This window comes from Colias philodice, chromosome 8 (genome assembly GCF_061535455.1).
Source record: "Colias philodice isolate Cphi_HAF_F1 chromosome 8, ilColPhil1 Martin Lab GWU primary, whole genome shotgun sequence".
Classification (NCBI taxonomy): domain Eukaryota; kingdom Metazoa; phylum Arthropoda; class Insecta; order Lepidoptera; family Pieridae; genus Colias; species Colias philodice.
Genome location: NC_143093.1, coordinates 4,710,233 through 4,733,161, shown reverse-complemented (window position 1 = coordinate 4,733,161; position 22,929 = coordinate 4,710,233). Strand labels below are relative to the sequence as shown.

Sequence of the window (22,929 nt, the reverse complement as noted above, 5' to 3'; positions counted from 1 at the left end):
AACACTAACACGGCATTAAACGATAGCCCGGCAACAGGCGTGCGCAGCCCTAGAGCCAGAGCCCGTCGCCACGTGCGTTCCCGCCCGGACCAGTTAGTTTAGTTGGGCGGCACGCCGGCAACGTCCGCACGCATCCATCCCGCCCGTACAAGAACCACCTCCGAAGTTCTCAAGTGTTCAAGTGACAATAAGATGTAACGTAATAATGTTGTACCGTGATACATAGGATTGTATACGAATTATGTTCTGTGTGTTCTCTGTAGTGGCGAATTGAACGGATCAACAGGTTAGTCCATTAGCATTATTTTAGACTGCACCTAGTTTTAAAAAGTGTAGCGTGCGTAAATCTTATGTTTTATTGCTGCAAGCATTCGCTTTGTAAATTAAAGTGGTTTTGCAAGTTTTAATCTGACTTTTATGATTTGGGTTGAAAAGTTATCGTGGAAATATTATTTTACAGCTGTATTACTTAATTAATTCAACAACAAAAATAAAAATATTTGTTAATGGATTATATTATTACTGAGTTTTAAAATTACAATAATTTAACGTTAAAACAACTTCTTAAAATAATTAAGTATGGCAATTTTGTTTTGTGTTCATTATTCTAGAACTACGCTCTATTGTCTATTTTCGAATTAGTTTGAGTGTAAGCGAAGTTTTTACTATTCTAAAAATGTTTGAATATATATTTGTATTGTATAAATTATCTTAGTTCTGTTATAAGTCCCCTTTGTGTATTTTAACTAGAATGTTGGAAAACAGCTTACCCTTATCTACACCTTGGGTCTTATATTTGGCTATAAAAGCATTTAATAGGCGCTTTGGGGGCTTAGGGTATACTCCTACAACGATAGCATGAATATTGAATAATAAGTAAGTAGATATATTACTTGACTATAGTAAAGTGTGTGTTACATTTATAAATAAATGATTTTATATAAATATATTTTATATACAAACAAGAGTCAAAGTCTCATGTGTTTTTATACAAAAATTATAAAATGGTACTACAGATGTAGACGTAGGTAGTATAATCGTATTATAATGCAAGCAATATCAATAATGAACTTTTAATAAAGATGTAAAACAGGATTTTTATCATGAAAATTAAATTAAATGAAAAGATACCTAAGATGTAATTTGTATTTGTCTGCAATGTACAAGAGGGATTTTTATTTACTTAATCGTATTTTTAATGTATTTAAATATGAAAATGAGAGTAATTTATTATAATTATGTTTCTATTACCTAGGGCAAACGCTCCAACTAGGTGGGAACAATTTCGAGAGAGAAATCAACAGGAGGATACAGCTGGGTTGGGCAGCTTTTGGTAAACTGTGTCGAGTCTTCTCGTTGTCACTACCACAATGCCTCAAGACAAAGGTATTTAATCAGTGCGTCCTACCAGTCATGACCTACGGAGCCGAGACGTGGACACTGACAGTGTGACTGGTCCACCAACTCAAAGTCGCTCAGCGAGCTATGGAGAGAGCTATGCTCGGTATTTCTCTGAGGGACCAAGTCCGAAACGAAGTAATTCGCCAGAGAACAAAAGTAACCGACATAGCTCAACGAATTAGCAAGCTGAAGTGGCAGTGGGCCGGTCATATGTGCCGCAGAACGGACAACCGCTGGGGCACACATGTCTTAGAGTGGAGACCGCGACTCGGCAAACGTAGCGTAGGACGCCCTGCTACACGGTGGAGTGACGACGTCCGCAAGGTTGCTGGCCATAACTGGCGGCAAAGAGCCAACGACCGGGCTCAGTGGCGTGCATTAGGAGAGGCCTACGTCCAGCAGTGGACATCGAAAGGCTGATTGATTGTTTAATTGATTGATGTTTCTATTTCAATATAATTCAATAAAATTGACTTGATGAATGTGAACTAAACAGATTCCACAGTATATAAGAGTTCTTTTTTAGTTGAGATAAATATGCTCTAATGTGAAGATTTATTTTTCATTCTCTATAATAAATTACCTAAGATTGAGGAACGTTACATATTATAATGTATTAGATAGGGCTAATTTATTACGGGCATCCGAGAAACCCATACTAATATTATAAATGCGAAAGTAACTCTGTCTGTCTGTCTGTTACTCAACTACTGAACCAATTTGCACGAAATTTGGTATAGAGATATTTTGATACCCGAGAAAGGACATAGGATAGGTTTTATCCCGGAAATCCTACGGGAACGGGTTATTCTTTGAAAACGCGGGCGAAGCCGCGGGCGGAAAGCTAGTATCATATAAATATCCTATTAAATGGTAAACTTCCGCATGTTTTCTTATTAAAAAACATATTTCAACCAAACGCTTTCTGCAATTAACCAATTAAGATATTATACAAACGGACAGATGTTTATAATTTATCAAATTCCTCTGTTGGTGTAAAAATACTTTTGTGGTATGGTTTATATGAGTATTACCTTAGTTAAACGATCTAGTGAAATTTTTTGTATAAAGAATGGTCTTCATTCGACAAATTTCTTCAAACAATCGTCTTTGTAGTGCACATTGTTTATTCTGAAATTCTATTATTTGCTCCTATTTAAAAATTCAGAGGAATTTCTCGTATAAATGCTTTTTATTTTTCGAAAAATGTGAAAGTTGCAGTTTCTGTATGCTTTATTTTATTGAACTGGTTCTTATGATCACAACGACGATCATGATAAAATGACATAATTATTCTTATATTGTTTATTTCTCAGGCTAGTAGCTTGTAGAGTCAAAACCAGCCAATGATCATAATATGAAGGTAGTCCAAGTTCTTTTTAATAAAAAAAAAAACAATGACAAAAATACTCGAATATATTGGATTTCCTGTCAAAACTTTTATAGTAAATGGGCACATGCAACACACAAGGAATATTAATTATTTCTCCTTTCCCCACTGTTCCTTTTGGTCGTAGATTGATATAACAATGTAGTCTAAAGCCTTTTTCCATTAACGGACTATCCAACACAAAAAGAAATAGTGGTTGTGGAGATTAGTGCGTTCAGCTAAACAAACAAATAACCTATCTTCAGCATTATGAGTGTAGTCGATAGATATTGTACTTGTAAGAGGGATAAAATTAATATACGAATTAATATTTATTGATACCTATCAAACTATTCAGAAATTTTAACGTTGATTTTAGAAAGACACATAAATAATTTTCGAGTTAATATAATATGTACCTACTATATTAAATTATAACGTAGATCTATTGTGGTCTTCACAAATCATACAGAATAGTAATGACGAAAATATTTAATGTAGGTGTAGGTTCGAACTCCTTCGTGTTTACAGAAATTCTTGTACTATCCGTTGAGTGATAAGTGGAAAATAGTTTCAGTCACACTTTTTCGCTTTATATCTATCATATCTTCTTATATATAAAAATGAATCGCAAAATGTGTTGGTAAGCGCATAACTCGAGAACGGCTGAACCGATTTCGATAATTCTTTTTTTATTATATTCCTTGAAGTACGAGGATGGTTCTTATGTAGAGAAAACGTAAACATGTACCACGGGCGAAGCCAGGGCGCACCGCTAGTTATAAATATATTTCAACTATGGCTTTGCTGCTTTAATTTAAATATATAAATTTAATTTTCGCAATATATTTATGGAAGGTCAGTGAACTTCATATGATAATAATATGTAGGTACTAATTTTCACGCCTCGTGCTAGATAACAACAAAACGAAGAATTAAAGTGTAATAAAAGCGAAACGCAATTTTCAGCCACTCAATTTAGTTTCTTAATAAATCGCAATACACATTTAGTTTCTTAATAAATCGCAATACACAATTTTAATTTTTAATATCTCATTTCCTTAACAATAAAACAATAGGATTTTTTAAAAACCCTTACTTAATAATCCCTGGGTTTCAGCCTATTTATGAAAATAGAAACTCACCAAATAACAAAAGAATAATTTTTAAATCCTCTTGAAATCCATTGAAATCGGCAGAACTTTTTCGTTTTCATTCAAACAACGTGAAAAGCCAGTGTATGAATACTGTATCGATAAAGTTCCTCTCCCTAGTATGCGGGTATGAAATGTTAACTTTGAATCGGACAAGTCTAAAACAAAGAGTGAAATTCTATTCATTTGGGTAGGAACAAAGTTTTAGTTTGATTCAAAGTATTAGTCACTAGCGAATGAATACAAGTATTTCTGTGTATAATTGGCAAGAGGACCCAATGTGAAAAATATGCTTACGAAAAATCGTGTATAGTAAGTAATGTCACATTTATAAAATATCAGACATCATATATTACTGGTCCTACCTATGTGTTTTACGGTCTATATTATTTATTTATTACCATAATAAAGTTGAAAATATTGTATTACCTATAAAAGCGTTTATAAAATATACGTAGATACCCGTATAAAATATGTATAAGAGAAAGGATAATTTAAACATCAAAGAAAACTTACTGGCCAACCAATTAATTACATTAATAGTTTTATCAAGTTAGGAAAAATCAACATCAAAAACTTTCCAGTTAAGTCATAATAATTGATCAGTCATCTATCTTAATCTTTATCTTAGGTGAATTTATCTGCCGAAGAAAGTTTATGATCTTTGTTTTTTCTATTTAAGTTACCTTCTATCTGTTCGCCCCGGCTTAGCTTGTGGTGCATATTTACGTTTTCTCTCCATAATAACCATCTTCGTACCTACTTCATTAGGTACGACTTCGTTTTTATTATATAGAGATATATTACTATAATAAATATTTTATTGAAAGCTTTTATTTACTAGATAAGCAAGTATATTACACTTTTCTTAACGTAAAACACCTTTATTTAATTGGCACTGAGTTCATTTTGCCAGAAAATGAATTACATTTTGCCCTTTGTAGTTTAAATCTTATCTGTATTTCTTATTGTTTTGTATTTGTCCCCTTTCTTTTGTTTGCAATATGCAAATTTTGCCAGGCAAAATAAATATTCTTCATGGACACCGACAAAATAAAAAATAAATTAACATATCCCATAACGATTAAAACTCTACGATATTCATATTAAGAACATCCACCATATGGTCAAGGAAATTATTTAAACTATGTGCATTCAACTCGAAACGTTTGAGCGGTTATTCCACAGGGTTATTCCAAAGAATTTAAAAGCAAAGTAAAACAGACTGTTCGGTTATAAAAGAACTTTCTAACAATATCGCTATCAATAAAGCCGCATACATTGTATAAAGGTATTATAATACCACAGAAAGGTGAAGTTTTAACTACTTAGGTACCGACGCTGAAAAGCTTTAAGGTGTTTGAGAGTAGAGTACTTCACAATACACGGATGCTTAGAAATATAAGAATGAATTTATTCTTTACATATCTACTTTAAAATTATGTTGTAGTTGAATTTTCTTGGAACGGAAGAGAAGGTTTAAACTCTATATTCATATTAAGAACATAATATCGTGTAGAGAAGGTTGTTAATTACAATTGATTGTAAATTTACGTTTTTGTAACTAGTAGTTGTGTTAATGACTGTTTGAAATTGTTGAGTTATCAACGTTTTACAATCAATCGAAATAAAGTTGACCTAGGAATAATTTAAGAAATATTAATGAGATGCTGTATTGAAACAAGTACCTGTATTTATACACCGCATTAAATTCATCAAACCATTTTTACGTTATATAGACATAAGACAAACTATAGGATACATATGTCCACCACATAAAAATCGTAACCCGCTAGGCACAGTGTGTATATCTTCAAAATTTATAGTACTAAAATAAAAACGCAATCAAATAAATATATGTACATCGTTTTAAAGTTCGCTTCCTCTTTATTGATTGCTAATGAGTCATAGAATCAAGACATCTCAATCAGTACAGATCCACATGTAATCTATTATTAGAGCTACGCGAATGTACATATAAAAAAGCAGATACTCTTGCCAATTTTCACGCTCGGACAACCAGTATCATCTATTACATAGAATAACTGGTTAGAATGGTTTTATTGGACATTTCCACATACAATTTTCATTAATTCGTTTATTCAAATATTGGAAAAAATATTATTAATAATTTATAGTATAGGTAACAGAATAAAAGCGGTTGATATATCAAAGGCGCAAATCTGCATACAAAATTTCAGAGTTACTTAAATTCTACCAAAAATAGTTATTGCAGTAGTTTTATGTAAAAGTCGTTACATATTTTCACAGTTCGTAAGTAAATTTGTTCGTTTAAACTCGTAATTGAATATGAATAAAAAAGAGCGTGTTGGCCGAACACACGTGTCAGAAGTGAAACTTCATTGGGAAGATTCGAAGATACCAAATCGTCACTATACTCCATAACGTGATGGTATTGCCATGACACGATCTTGAAATATTACTCTCGACTTTAAGATTGTGCGTATTACATAAAATATTGAAAAACTCCAGCCGTGAACAATTAAATAGTTTTATAAATTGAAAACACCTAACTGCAGATGTAATATATAAGCTACCCGCAATTGCAACTAGTACAATCCACACTGCTCTTAGACAATACACATAAATTTTGTTAAATATCCTTATCTAATGACTAATCTTGTTGCTTTGTAGTAATTGATAGCAATGCCTTATAATCGTGTATTTTACATTTTATGTTTGAGAATTATAATCTATTGAATATCCTGAAAATATAAGGAATAAATTGAAGTTATATCTTATGACAAGTACGATAAAGAAAAATATCAAGTATTTATAAAAAATATCGAAATTAAAAAAATATATATTTTGTCTATTATTAAACACCGATTAAAATCGCTAATTAAATTATTTTATATTATCGTACCAAAATGTTGAACTTTACAGACTAAGTTTTATAGAATGCTTAAATCTTTACTTTCTTGTTTAAATTTATTCGTAACTTATACATCCATACTTATATACTTATCCATACTAATATTATAAATGCGAAAGTAACTCTGTCTGTCTGTCTGTTACTCAATCACGCCTAAACTACTGAACCAATTTGCATGAAATTTGGTATGGTGATATTTTGATACCCGAGAAAGGACATAGGCTACCTTTTATTGCGAAATATGTACCACGGGCGAAGCCGGGGCGGACCACTAGTAACTAAATAAACATAATAATATTCAGAAAAGTCAACTAATTCAAAACAGTTCCGTGGCAGGAAAACTAAATCCTAGTTTCGACATCGCATAAATTTGACGATTCGAACGGGAAAATACTTACCCTGAAAAGTTCAGAAGTACTTTACCGGCGTCATGTATTCAAAATTGCATAATTTATTCTCTTCAAAGGAAACAATGTTTAGCATACTTTTTGGATATCGTATGAAATGAATTGTTCATGTGCTACGATTTATAAAATATATAATACGAATACATATTGTTTAGTGTAACTAGTGTTTGAGTTAGTTCAGAATGAAGTTGAAGTTATAGTGTTATAATACCATTAGAAACAAAGAATATAGCAAACTGACCATCCGTTCAAAACTTGACATTGGCAGAATCCGTCCTCACTGGGATCGGGAGTTACCATTTGAAAAAAGAAGAAGAAGAAGAAGAAGAAGAAGAAGAAGAAGAAGAAGAATATAGCATCTGAATAATAAGGAAACTATATGTTAATGGAGGTTTTATAATGCACAAATGACGTGTGATCTTGGCCTCCTTTAAAAATCTATTCAAAATTGTGTATTACTATATAAAATAAAATTAATATTAGAAGTGCATGCGATACGAGATTTGTAAATTTCATGTTATGAAATCATGTTTCCTGGGACAGAATAACATAACACGTGAAAGAAATGAAAACAAAATCTGTCACACCTGTTAAAAGCTTACAAACGTAGGCCACAGCTTATCGTTCCGTATTCGGTCGAATATTGATAACAAGCTAAAGTAGCACTTTACCGAGTATTATCAGCGAAACTGATATAAATAACCATATGTCTAATTTTCAAGTATATGGTATCACTGCATATCAATCAATATAATCAATTGATTAAACAGCTTTATTATTGTACATACATATTTAAAATAAATAATATAGTAATGAACACATGTAATGTCGACATCACATAAAATACATATGAAAAATAATTAAACACATAAGAACACAAAATCCTACATAACAGAAAAAAAAACAGAGAAAATATTTATGTTTATACTAAGCATATTTAACACTACAATATTCGAAGATGCAGAGAAAATAACGACATTTAAATTTGATCGCTCATATTCGATCTCGATTTCAAGAGAATACGAAGGCTCCTATGTAATTAGTATTAGGATATGACAGTGACAGTAAGGGGAAATAACCTGATCACTCATCTTACCAGGCGGCAGGCGTTAGATTAATGTAATTAACCTCAATTCTAATCTATATGTTTGTATAACACATGCGTACTTAAATACGTAGTGAAATATAGGTACCTATTTTATGTAAAGTGACCTAAAATAAGAAAATTACTAAATCTGTCTTGATATATAATGAAAGATTATGAATGTTTGATAATTTATTTAATTCCTGACGTAAAATATTTTAAGAAAGGATTTCTTTAAATATTTTACGTCAAATAAAAGACAATCTAGCAGAGTTATTCGATTTGTTTATTGATGAGAAACTGCAGTTTTAATATATTTTGTACAAAAATAAAATTCCACACAAAATAAAAACTGTAAACACACAAAATAAAATTCCACACAAAATAAAAAAGTCTGTGTATGACATCTTATTTTTCATTTGCATTCTTATATTTTATACGGAACGAAGTAAAGTTTTATTCTAGAGTCTTGTTTACTTTATATTTTTCGTATCTTAGTTTCTAATTGTAATAAACTAATCAAAGAAAGAAGCTATACAACACCTTACACAGTGTTTTTCTTAATTAAATTTAAAATGTAGCTTCCTGTAAATAAAGTAAAAGCCTTTGAAAAATACAGAAAAAGTGATTCAAAGAGCGCGCTAAAAGGAATTGAAAAAAATACTCATGCATTCGATACCCTTTTTACTTGTTCAATGAAATAGCGATATTCGCTTGGTTGGAATAGTGGAGTATATTCCTGTGTTTTTCATACAATCACCCATTTCAAATGTCATAAAGATGGTAAATGAAAATTGACGTTCTTGAAATGTACGGAGAAATGTATAGGTAATAGTAAGATAAATTTTATTTAATACTTTGCCAATTTATATGAATATGTTTCTAATGCTGACTTTGTTCCATATGCAATTATTAAAACATGTACTTCAAAAGATAAAATCAAAAGTTATCATAGTACTTTTTAAATCCTTAAATTCTCACTGCGTATACCTACGGACGGAGACATACTATATTATAATAATATGTCTCCGTTCAACAAACTTTTACATTCTTACAATTTATTTTCTGAAAAAATATTTACTTACAATATAATATGCAATACTTTTCATAGCTTTTAACCAAATTTTTAAGAAAAGTTTAAAATAGCAAAATCTGTTATCGTTAACCTACAAAGACGTATCAGTATCGTATAAAAAACATACGTTAACTAATGATATTTCTCTCTACTGGAACCACATTATGTTCAACACATTGTCATTTTAAAATAGATTGTTGCGCGGTAAAAAGTTTTTATTAGATTACGTAATATATTGGTATTCTGTGTTGGCATGTTGTGTTCGGGTTTACAGTTTTTACAATTTCCTATATTCCCGCATACACTGATGTCATTAGACACAAGATCCAAAAGTTACATAAAGATGAAGTCATGATATATTTAAAGGTTTGGTATTTTTGAGCTAGCTTATGTTATAAAGTGACACTGTTTTAAAAGACAAAGTTTGCGAAGAATTTTAAGTATTCAAAATTATTAATTGTTATCAGGAAAAAGTTAATATTTAAAATACTATGGAAATATAATTTTTTAGAACATAATTTTTAGCAGCACGTGGTCTACTAGAAATAAGAATATACCATGCACTCATTAGTAAAGAGTAAAGACTATTTTTAATTTTAAAAGCGATTCAATTTCAGAAAGTTGTAAAGTGCTTTTTTTTCATTGTATGTCTTGTCTTGCTAATTGAAAAATGCTATAAATTTAGAATTTACTCGTGGCTTGATTTGTTTTGTGGAATCTGAAGAACGTATTTTTACTGTGAATTCAATTAAATTTTATTTGCAAGCTTTCTCCGAGTTCGGCAAAAGTAATTAATAACTTTCAATACTTACCTAGAAAATAATTTACTATTGTCAGTATAATTATTTTCTGTTAGGAGGTTATATTATAATTCATATCAACACATCAATATTTTTCTCGATTCTGGACTTATTCTGGACGTGTTATTATTTATCGCATATGTGTGAGTAATGTGTTAATTTATGAAATATCAATCTAGCCTGAATCATAACATATTATATATTATTATTATTATAACAAAAATATATTGTGCCACTAGCGGTCAGTCCCGGCTTCGCCCGTGGTACAAGTTTATTATTTATTTTATTTTATTATTTAAGTTTATGTTTTCTCAAGATAAGAACCATCTTCGTACTTCAAGGAATATTATAAAAAAAGAATTAACGAAATCGGTTCAGCCGTTCTCGAGCTTTGCGCTTACCAATACATTTGGCGATTCATTTTTATTATAAAGAAGATTATAAAATAAATATTGAGCAAACACGAATAACCAATAACTTTATTCGTTTGAAAACAAATAAATCACGAGGCGCTATTCGAACTCCATTTGTCGCCACGCCATTAATTCCGGAATATTATAGTCGCCAATGAAAGACGTTATAAATGTTATAAACACACCTAGGGAACGTTTATTAATCTTTCTTTTAGCTTCTATTTTTATTGCTTGTGTATTAATATATATTGTTTTAGATGTGGTGTGCAAAATCTTGAATAGGTAATTATTTTTATAATCATCTACTTGTAGCTGAAAAATTATCCAATGTTCCATTGATGCATGTTTTTAGACCAAGATGTCGACCTTCTGTCACGTATTAAGGTATAAACTCATAATTTTTTGCCTTTTTGGAGGAAAAATAAATACAAATGCAATTAACTAGGACAATTATTTAACAAATATAATAAAAAAAAACAACCTGTAGAACATTATTTTGTCATTAAATTATAAATGTTTTGCTATGAAATGAACGTTGATATAAAATACTGCACATAGTCATTCAACACGATGACGCTAATTAAATCATAAATAGCCTCTTAAACTAATGAATTAAATATTAATTCTGAGAAAATCTTGAATACGAAGTTAACAAAACTCACAAAGAGGAAAAAAGCGCTTTTATGTCCTCCTAATTTCTGAACAAATTTAAATTTAGAGAAGTTAGTACACAATGGACTTAAATTAGTAATTACAATGATTGTATAAAAGGCTTTTGGTGTGGAATTAAAATCATTATCGAGTATGTATAATGTACTAGCTGTGCCTCGTGGTTTTACCCGAAGTGCTCCGCTCGTGTTGGTCTTAGTGTGATTATATAAAACCTGTAGCCTACCTCGATAAATGGGCTATCTAACATCGAAGAATTTTTAAATCGGACCAGTAATTCCTGAGATTAGCGCGTACAAATAGCTGATAAACTCTTCAGTTTTATGATACCTATTAGTATAAGATGTGTGATTATCATCCATCCATAAGCATTTTAATAAGTGTTATGATGTTAATTAAATGAAGTTTTGAAGCAGAAAGATTTACCTCGAACGAAGAAAATTAAAAGAATGTAGAATAAACCTTATAACCTTCTACATTTGTATTTTCATGAGGTTCTGGCATTGTATGAAATGCAACTAATTACAAATAGTTACAAATTACAATACTTTGATGTTTTATCAGATAAGATTGCTGTTTTCCATATTTTATGACACTGCAAAAAATTAAGTGTACCAATGATAAATAAAAATAATATATGAATTTTCACTAATTCTCAAGGTATAAATAAAATAAATTCCTGCAGACGTCGTGTCATTACAATCGAACCACATTAATTTAGAAGCACTACACACATTAAAACATTTGCAATCCAATATTAATATAATCCTTTGAAGTCATTAATTGCTAATTACTCTCGTCATAGTACGTGCTTCTACGATAGCTAGAAGGGGTTCAATATTGTGGCAAGTCATGTGTAAACAGGCAACCGTCGCCAGGCGTCTCGACGCCTTATCACGGTCTTAGACGTGAATAAATAAAACAATATTGACCCCCAGTACTTATTATTTAAGTGCTTTCGCCCAGAGTATAACGATGTGGAATTTGAATTAAGCGGCGCTGTTTATTGTGTGCTCATTAAGCTTATATCTAATACACTGGAGATTTCAGCATGAACATTAACTTGTAACAAGAAAATATGACGTTGAATGACGCCTGTATGTTTTTTTATCCCTTTCACACCTAACTTGGCAAGTTGGTGTGAAAGGGATAAAAAAACATACAGGCGTCATTCAACGTCATATTTACTTGTTACAAGTTAATGGCCATAGTGCAATCTCCAGTGTATTAGATATAAGCTTCTTGTGTGTGCTGCATCTATGATGTCACTAGACAAGTTGCGTCCATTCTTTTATTTATTATATATACAAGGATTCGTAGTCTTTAATTTTAATTTTGTAGCTGTCATGTTCTGTATTGATACCAAGCTTTCTGATTTTGTAGTTTATAACTCAAAACTTTTCAAATATAATGCACTTGAAGCAAACACTCGTGTATTTCGTGATAAATATTAAATACTAGACTTCCGCCCGCGGCTTCGCCCGCGTTTTCAAAGGAAAACCCACATAGTTCCTGTTCCCGTGGGATTTTCGATAAAACTTATCCTATTTGTTAATCCAAGTTACCCTCTATATGTGTGCTAAATTTAATTGTAATCGGTTCAGTAGAATTTGCGTGAAAGAGTAACAAACACACACATATCTTCACAAACTTTCGCATTTATAATATTGGTAGGATAGCAAAAATTTACAATATCCACCTTATTTAATGTGGAGAGAAAATGTATACGCACGGACTTATGTACTTGTACCTACGTATTAGTTAGAGCAATAGTTACATAAGACCGTTCGAAATCTCACCCTGCAAATTAATTCGAATATTGATTTCTCGTACAAGCCCAAAGTCACGTGTATCGTTCCTATTAATACAAAGTAATTGAAACTTGGTCGTCGGAAGAGCGCGTAACTGTTACGAATATGCGCAACCGTCTAACAAATTTGTACTGTCTTATATTTAGATGTAACGTGGTCATCGTCATTTTACTGTTTCCGAGCTTACATTTTATTATCGTTTACGTTGCCTGCTTCACAATAAATACGAAATATCATGCAATAAACCTGGGTGACGTTTGACGTTTCCGTTGTTTACTTGTTTGTAGATTTTCTGCTAATTTTCCGGTGTAAATACCTAAAATGTGTACCTAGCACTGTTTTCCCTGTTGAGTTCTTAGAGTTGAGTTGTATCGAATTTACTAATCGATAGCTTTCTTTTGCCATAGACAACTATACTGGTCAAGTAGGGTCAAGTATTCATTAGTGGATGTCAAAAAAATATTTTACCATAACCAAGCATAACATGTGCAATTTTGCATCGACAGGACGCGATACTGTCAAACGTTTTTTGTCATTTAAACAATGAAGGTTAAAAACTTAGCCTATGCATAATAAGAACTCAGTGATAGTTAATCACGTCATCATTACTTCATTATCAACTATAATGCCTCAAATTACCTGTCTGATTACATTGTAACAATGTGCCGTGTAAATTTAGCCGGGTAATTTTAGACAGATTATGCCCATAGGCTAACATCATCCTGTCTCGTAATTAAGCGGTAGTTTCATATACTAATTGCATAATAACTAAGCTTGCATGTGAACTATTAAACGTAATCCACTTTTACCATTAATTTTAATTGTTTCATAACTCGTCTATTGGTATAATAATCATACAATCGTGTCAAAGATAATGAGTCATCCTATAAAAATATATATCATAAAACAAAGGCCATGAAAAGGAGAAATATAAACAAGAAATGCTGTTGTAAAATACATAATAGTCGAGAAATGGTTACAATATTAGGTACAATATGGCTTCTTGACAGAGGTTTTTGAGCATTTTGCATAAATATCAACACTAAAAGAGACAACGATGAATATTCATCGATATTTCGAAATTGTTATTGAAATATATTTTATATGGGTATCTACTATCTACACCCAATATTTTCACGTACCTCATAAGCATATTATTTTATCGTATAAATTTGGTGCATAATATCGCTATGTCATCTGCCCACAAAAAGCTTGGCAAGCACCACCACAGAGAGTTATTAAAAATTGATAATTACTGAGGTCACCAGCAGAGTAACTGAAAAATGGACTCTATTCTTTGCAGTTAAGTTACATTGTGCAAAAATATTACTATAACCCAGACCCCAGTAAATGTATATTTATTGAAGCCTTTACTGTCAAGCAGTATTCCATAACGACTACTCAGGATATTAAAATACACGACTATAGCACTTATTAGCATGAATCGTAAAACCGTGACGTCAACCTTTATGCAAAGTGAGCCAAGGAAACTTTTCATGTAAAACGGTTTTGCTGTATACATATTATTATTCTTCTTTGTAACTAGATTTTTATGAGAGACCTCTGAGGTTAGTGTCCGTCAATCAATGTAAACTTGTACAAACTTTACGAATTTAAACAAAGTTTTAAAGTTAGATTGTTTCTTTGTGTTTCTTCATGATTGTATTATTGTCTCTTTGGTGTCTCTGGATATACTTGATTGTCACAAAATATTATTTATTTGACGAGAACGAACGAGAAGTTTCAATAGTTAGAACAAGTAAGTGTTAGTAATGAACTTCATCTACATACCTACTCACAGGTAATATATTTTTTTATATTCCTAAATAAAGTTAAATAAAATAAAAATAGTACATTATTTCCTGTACACAATATACATTGTTCATATTATATTTAGTACAAATCTGGGTGCAATTGGCGAACGTCTGAAACCCATAACCACTACATTATGTTTACAAACTATATATAATTGAGGCGTTGAATATGTGTGAATTAGACGGATAAATGTTCTAGGTACTTGGTGGGTTTGAATAGAGTTATCCATGCTATTAATAAGAGTCTTTATATGTTTGCAATGAAAGCTTCTTACAAAACGCATGAGTCTAAAATTTACGGAGTAGCTAACTGATACTCTGAACGGGATAAAAGAGAATATAATCTATATATATAAAACTCAAAGGTGATTGATATAGTGATCTATCAACGCACAGCCCAAACCACTGGACTTATCGGGCTGAAATTTGGCTTGCAGGTAGATGTTAGGACGTAGGCATCCGCTAAAAAAGGATTTCCCGAAATTCTTGCGGGAACGGGGAAAAACGGGGATGCACGTACAAAGTCGTGGGCGGAAGCTAGTATTATGATAAACCTTAAATTACAAAAAAAATCAGTATTAAAAAACTACTGAAGGTACTACTCAACCTTTAATATTGCTCCAAATTAATGTAAGTCTGAATAACAATAAAAAAAGAAACGTCAAACGATAATTTAAATTTGAATGGAATTAAAGCTTTATTATGAATTTCATTTCAAGAATATTAAAATTATTATTGGATCCATAATATAACGTTCCGAAAAGGTTCCGAAGAACAAAAGACTTGGAGATGGATGCGACGCGAGCTGTCACTGTTAAATACAAAAATCTCACAATTTTCAGTTACTGCACGTTTGAAACTGTTTAAAATTGGAACGTGAATGTTCTAGATTTGAAAAAAGTAAATAGGTATGGAATGAAAAAATAAACTAGCAGATCTAGAGCTTATCTAGAGAATCAAAATTGTACAATCAATGAAATGAAATATGATAACGTTGTAAGTGGTTAACGATTGAACTTTTAATCCAAAAAATTTAAATCAAATATATGTACCAATACTAATAACTATTCAAAGCTGATGAAAAAAAAGTTGAAAGCTCCTCCGTAACGGCTTGACCCATTTTATTATATTTTGTGTATATACGCGGTAGGCATGAGAATCTAATCTAAAACTAATATACCTAAGTGACATGGCAAAACAACACTTGCTGGGTCAGGACTCAGGTTAGCAACTGAATAATAAAAAAATCGATATGTGAAAGAACATGTGTACGGAGTCACGAAACTTTACACAAAGTGTGATAGACACTTTTACTCAATATCAGAAAACTTTCTTGTTGTCTTTATTAGAAAACTAGCGGTCCGCCCCGGCTTCGCCCTGTTTACGTTTTCTCTACATAAAAACCATCCTCGTACTTCAAGGAATATAATAAAAAAAGAATTATCGAAATCGGTTCAGCCGTTCTCGAGTTATGCGCTTACCAACACATTTTGCGATTCATTTTTATATATAAAGAAGATATAGAACTTGCTATTGTTTTTTTATGAATTCGTATAGTAACGAAGTATTCGATTGAGGTATTTTATAGGTAAATAGTTGTAAAGGTCAGGTTGTAACGAGATTAGCATTTATCGGATAGCAAATCAAATGCGATGAAGCGTGAGCAAAAAGCTAGATAGTAAATAGTAAAATATTCGAATAAATAGTATTATATTTCGTATAATAGATTAATATTATAACACTCTATATCCAAACTCCTCTAATATATATTAATGAGTTTCGTACTTAGAACGTTTCGTATCATCTTATATATAAAAATGAATCGCAAAATGTGTTGGTAAGCGCATAACTCAAGAACGGCTGAACCGATTTCGATAATTCTTTTTTTATTATATTCCTTGAAGTACGAGGATGGTTTTTATGTAGAGAAAACGTAAATATGTACCACGGGCGAAGCCGGGGCGGACCGCTAGTCTTATAATATAAAAATGAATCGCAAAATGTGTTGGTAAGCGCATAACTCGAGAACGGCTGAACCGATTTCGATAATTCTTTTTTTATTATATTCCTTGAAGTACGAGGATGGTTCTTATGTAGAGAAAACGTAAATATGTACCACGGGCGAAGCCGGGGCGGACCGCTAGTCATTAAATAAATATGTTTCACGCTCGATCTATAAATTCCTTTGATATTGCGAGATGTTATTGCTATATTATTCAAGTGATACTACAGCACTGTACATGTTATTCTAGGTGGGGAGTAATAATAGAAAAATGTCCAAGAACAAATGTGCGAGCCGTGACCAGGGAAATATCGCAAATTTTCTAGACACGATACTCTCATTTCTCATTTATATTGTCCATGAGCGTATAGAATTGAAATTACGGCATCTGTATTAATAATACCACATTTGCTATTCAAATTTGAATGATCAAACTGCGAAATGTGAAGGGTATGAATATATTTTATATATGGTTTATTATATTGTTTTACGTTCAATCACGTTAGCATAATGACCTACAGCATTAGATTGCAGTCATTGCTTAGTTTACTGCTTTGTTTATATCTTGCTATAGTTACGACTTCCAAACTATAGAAATGTGATAAAAATAGCAAAGAAGAATGCGTTTTAAATTTTTATTTATGTAATACTTTTCTCCTAATTATAGTTAGGGACAAAGTAACTAATTAACGTGAAACGACTGCAACGCCAGTTAAAGATAACAATGCAAGCACTGACACATTTAGGGCCGATTTTTCAATGCCCAGATAAACAGCTAGATAGACTTTATTCTTCAGTTAACAAAATATTCAATTTTTCAATAGACGAATAGGACTTATCTATCGAATAACTACGTTATTTGAGGAATAAATCTATTTGCCGCTCCAACGGCCAGATAGCGCGCTATTCGACGGTTAGGCGTTTGAGTTGACAACTGTCGCGTCAAATTTGGGATATTTTCGGATGTCATAACATAGAGCGTAGAATTATTAACAATTCTTTCTATATAATTATTATCAATTAAAAACATATTGAAATTGATGTTTTTGATAGTACTGATGACCATGCCATTGAAAATTTGCCGAACGCTGCCTTTAAGTATGTCGTTTCCATTGTAAAATATATAAATTGAAACACAAATTTAACCAAACTCTTTACTCGAATCAAAACAACAATCAACAATCATAGAAGACAAGAGCAATACAAGACAAACTTAAAATGCACTCCTGACGTGAGTCATAATGACGGTTGTTGACAAATTGCAAGAGTTGACTCTATCCCGCTCTAACCTGACTAATTTAATATGTTTGTTTCGCCACTCCGAGAGCAGAGCTGCCAATATGGAAATATTTGGTCAGATAGTTATTCATCAAATAAATCACGATTGAAAAATAGGCGAGCCGTTATGAGTTAGATAAATAATTGAATAAATCTATTCGAGGGGTAGTTATTAGACTGTTTATCTCGAGATTGAAAAATCGGCCCTTAGGGACTTAAGTCACAGATTAGATACTAGCTTAGGTGCAAGTTTAGTTTGTGTACGTTGTCTTGATTTTTACACTAGCTGTCCACCCGTGGATTCGCAGCGTCTAAAACTTAATAAATGTGTATAATGCCTTCCTCGAAAAGAGGGTCTTTGTTTTATAAAATTATATGTACACAGACATTGGAACTGTCAATAATTTCCCTATAAACTAATCTAAAATTATAATATTATATTCGTAGCTATTCAATAAATCAGAAAGGGATAATTTGTATCATACTATGGGACTTTGGTACTTGTCGGTCCTTTGTTAAGACTACGAAACTAATTACGAATTCAATCTTATTGGACAGTTGGGAATTACTTCGACTTCTGGGTGAAATCGTTAATAAGTTTTCGAATTTCGCTTTAATTATGCATGAGAAGTGACCAATGTAATTAATTTATAGTAGAAGGTTTTTAAGCAAAAGGAGTCGAAGTAATTCGCAATACTGCGTAAATTATTATCTACTAATGTGAATCAAAGTGGTTTAGTAGTTTTTGCGTGAACAAGTTAACTCCTTCATGCAAACTTTCGAATTTATAAAGTTGTTTGTTATTTAAAGAAGGCTACTACTGGAGGTCAAAAATATATTTTTATATCCATACTAGTATCATTTTCACTACTTTAATATAGTATGTCACCTATGATTTACATAAACATTATTAATTGGACACATAGTGGAAACACGCAATCTCAGCGATTGTCTTCTGGTATATTATATAATCGATATCAACCCAACTAGGTACCCTCACTTTGTTAATATTCATAGTCATATTGACTAAATGTGATTTATTGTCAACTATCTCGAAGTTACGTAGAATCGTATTATATCAACTAAGATTCCGTTTATTAAATCTTCTGTATCTATCTTATATTTAGAACAGTAGGTCGTTAGTTACAGCGCTTTTAACTTAATAATATGACTAAATTGATTTTAATGATTGTTGGTTTATTAGATTTATGAATGCTTGGATTCTTAAGTATGTATTCTAAGTTTGGATTAGAGAATAAAGTCTATACCCAGGCCGAGCTGAGGCATGAGGAATTTCTACCAACATTCAATACTTACTTCATTCCAGGTCACAATCATGGAGACAGACAAAATGTCAACCGCCTCGTCAGTAGGCGCTGAGCGGCGACCACTGATGCAAGCTCTAGTGATCGAGAGGCGCATTCTCTTCGGGTGCACTATCCTGGTGGGACTGTGCACCTTTGTGTGGATATCTGCTGTGTGCACTGAGAAGTGGGTTCATGTTACGAGTACTAATGGTAAGTTTGACTAGAAGAGCGCATAGTAATAATTTGTATGAAGTTTTGCACGTAATTACCTTTAGGTTTTCATTCATATTAAAATATGATAAGATTACTTTTAGTTTTATAGCATTCAGATGCTTTTCAAATGAGAAACCCGCCTTGTAATCGAACTTTTTCTCGAATTTCTTCCTTTCCCAGAAAACATTCCCAGTTCTCTGCAACATATATTAATCTATACCTATACTATATTCAAGGAATATGACAATTAGGAAAGCCATTTTTAAAGATGCGTTACAAGATATGTCTAAATACCTTGACCAAATGCAGTCAAAACTAATTGATGCGTTGAATTATTATTACCACCAGCTTTCACTGGTTCGCTGCCAAAGATAGACCAGACAAGATACATATCTCAAGATATCACTCACTTCGCGCAGTTACCAGCCATTATCATTAATTTTGTGCCAACATTGCATTCCACCTCATTAAGATTTTGGTTTATTCTTTTGACATTCTTTTTTAATGATCTATTCATCGCCATTTTAAAATAGTTTCTACAACCATTAAAATATTATTTAGGCAATATGATTTTGCCTAATGCCCATAACTGTAAACTTTTCGTGAATTATTCACAAGAAATAGCAAACAGAAAGCTCTTTACATAAAGTTTGGAATTTCATATTCAGGTGAACTACTGTATTTGCGAATAACTTTGTTGATGCTACTTCGAATTTTCAATTTGTCCAAATGTCGCATTATTCGTGTAATTTTGTAATAAAACCTACGTTCTGTCAAATTAACATACAGTTAATAAAATATTGGCTTCACATGCCAACTCATTATATTACATTACTTTATTAATTATAGTTGACATATTATTACCACTGCGAATGCTGTGACGGATTAGTACACCGTAATTTTATTAATTAGTCTATATTATATTTAACCCCAAATTTTTCGTATTAGCCTACTTGTAGGGCACAATGGAATATTATTTGATATAAATAATAGTATGTAATTATGAAAACTGTTGAAACGGCAAATCCCGTCATAATAGTACGACGATTTCAGGTCCTCGAATTCACCAATGTGCTTTCCAAACTAGATAAGTACTAGATTTCTAAGGCTAGAGAGCTTCATAGACTGGCTTAGATGGAAACTGATCCCGCATTCTCATGCAAAATAGGGGCACGACGTTGTGGAAGCTTTCCCTTAATTATTAATTAGAGTGAAGTACCTAAATTATTATATGCATACAATTCCTTGGTATAATATCCAAACGCGATGAAAGAACTAACTAATTGATAGCTCGGAGCCTTGATCGATCGCGTCACTTCCTTTAATCTCATCCACTTACACTTCTATCATCCTTAATTGGAACGCAATCCGATCACCTCACAATTATTGGTGCCCCAGTTTTATCGGCGTCCTGGGGTTTATTTGTATAACTTGACAGAAAAACAATCTTCTTATTTATGGTACAAATGCGAAAGTAACTTTGTCTGTCTGTCTCTTCTTCACACCTTAACCACTGAACCAATTCTCAATCAGCACAGTTCGATACTATTTCTAACGTCTTACCTATCGTCTATATACTAGGTACTTACTCATATATTTTCATGTCGATACAGGGAAATTTCAGTTCAGTTATTACGACCGCAACATATTAAAGTTCTAAAATCCATTTCATTACGAAACAACGTCAAACAAGCAAATGCTTGCCATCAGTGGAATTTTTAAAGCCACTTTTTACAATTGGCTTGACTGCTGACCGTAAACAGTGTAACGATAAACTCGTCTCTGTAAAGGGAAGTTTTCATACAACAGTAATGGGTAACATAGTAGAAGAAATGCCAGCATTGGAATTCAGAGATAGTTCTATTTTTCATATCTTTATTGCTTGCTAGACTTTCACTGCCAGGTAATAAAGTTAATAGATCGAATGAAAAAAAATTATTCATTTAGAGTCCCATCATTTGCAATTAGTGTATTCCCAAAATAACTCTTGATCAGCACTTTTGCTGATTAGATTATTATTCAACGCCCTTTTTTTTTTGAAAGAAAAAAATACTTACAATTATTATAATGTCTTTTCTAATTGGCGTTTTAATAGGCATAGGCATTAAAATTTGGCAGCCCAGTCTTAACAGCTTCCGACTTCGAAATTTAACCAAGCTATTTCACTAATAAAGTGTCATGGCCCTGTCAAATCTTCTTAATTTATACGAGCAGAGACTTGTTGACGCCGCATTAAAATCTCACGCAGTGGCTTATTAATAATTATAAGTGTACCTATGGCACTCGGGTCGATGTCCGTCGGTCTATTTCTGTTTCAACTTACGAAAAGCGTAAATAATTTGGATATTCCAATTGAACTGCATTGTTTCGGAAATGCATAATATGGTGTAGGCAGTACATTGGTATGATGTTCGAGTACCTAGTCTGTACCTACTTGTTTTGTTTGCGTTGCGTTGCTATTTTAACTTTCTTACTAGGATTTATAACTATTAGGCCCGGATAACGGGTTTACAAGGTATAAGACCAAAAAAATATAAACTAAATCACGAAGTAATAGCTTTTAATTGTTGGAAAAATTTCTGAATTCGCCCTAGTACAGACCTAGCTTAGTACAGACAAAACGAAAAATATCCTTTTAATATACAAGGACAGTGGATATAATATGGTATAGCTAATTAAGTTACTACTTAAATAGAAATCTTATTAAAATTCCAAAACAATAATATGTTCCAAACACCTGTAGTCTAGTCTAGACTTCTGGTGTTACGGGTATTTATGTACCTTTAAAGAAAGAAAGAAAGAAAGATCATTTATTTGACTCCACAATAATAATTAATAACAAACACAATTGACACTGAATACAATACTTAATTCAAATTAAAACAACACAACATGAAACAAAACAATACAAGTATAATAAATGAAAGAGTAAAATAAAATAAAATGAAGCCGAAAAGTGGAGCCAAGTCAGGTAGTCCTTTATTTATGTGTTTGATTGATCTCTGTAATTCCTATTTATTCGAATAACATTTATTAGCCCTAATGCAATTTGCTGCCAATTTTTGTTTTATAAATAAATTGAATTCTTTATAGAATTTAACACCGCTTTATATTTTATTAGATTGCTTGAGAGTGAAACGGATATTAACAAGAAAATTTAATTTAATATGAAAACAGACAAGAAACTGGTGCCAAAATTGTTAAGCACGTGGGACATTATTTAGAAAGAAAGAAAG

The 22,929-nt window shown here is 31.9% G+C and overlaps 1 protein-coding gene across 1 annotated transcript in view; it reads left to right on the top strand.

Annotated features, from left to right (window-relative positions):
- The first annotated feature begins 51 nt into the window (after positions 1-51).
- LOC149486477 (uncharacterized) overlaps positions 52-22,929 on the top strand; it is a 37,293-nt gene continuing 14,415 nt past the window's right edge. Inside the window, exons 1-2 of the mRNA XM_089698131.1 lie at positions 52-286; positions 19,501-19,690. Of these exons, the coding sequence (XP_089554257.1) occupies positions 19,510-19,690 (181 nt within the window). The 5' untranslated portion in view covers positions 52-286; positions 19,501-19,509. The remainder of the gene's footprint in view (positions 287-19,500; positions 19,691-22,929) is intronic.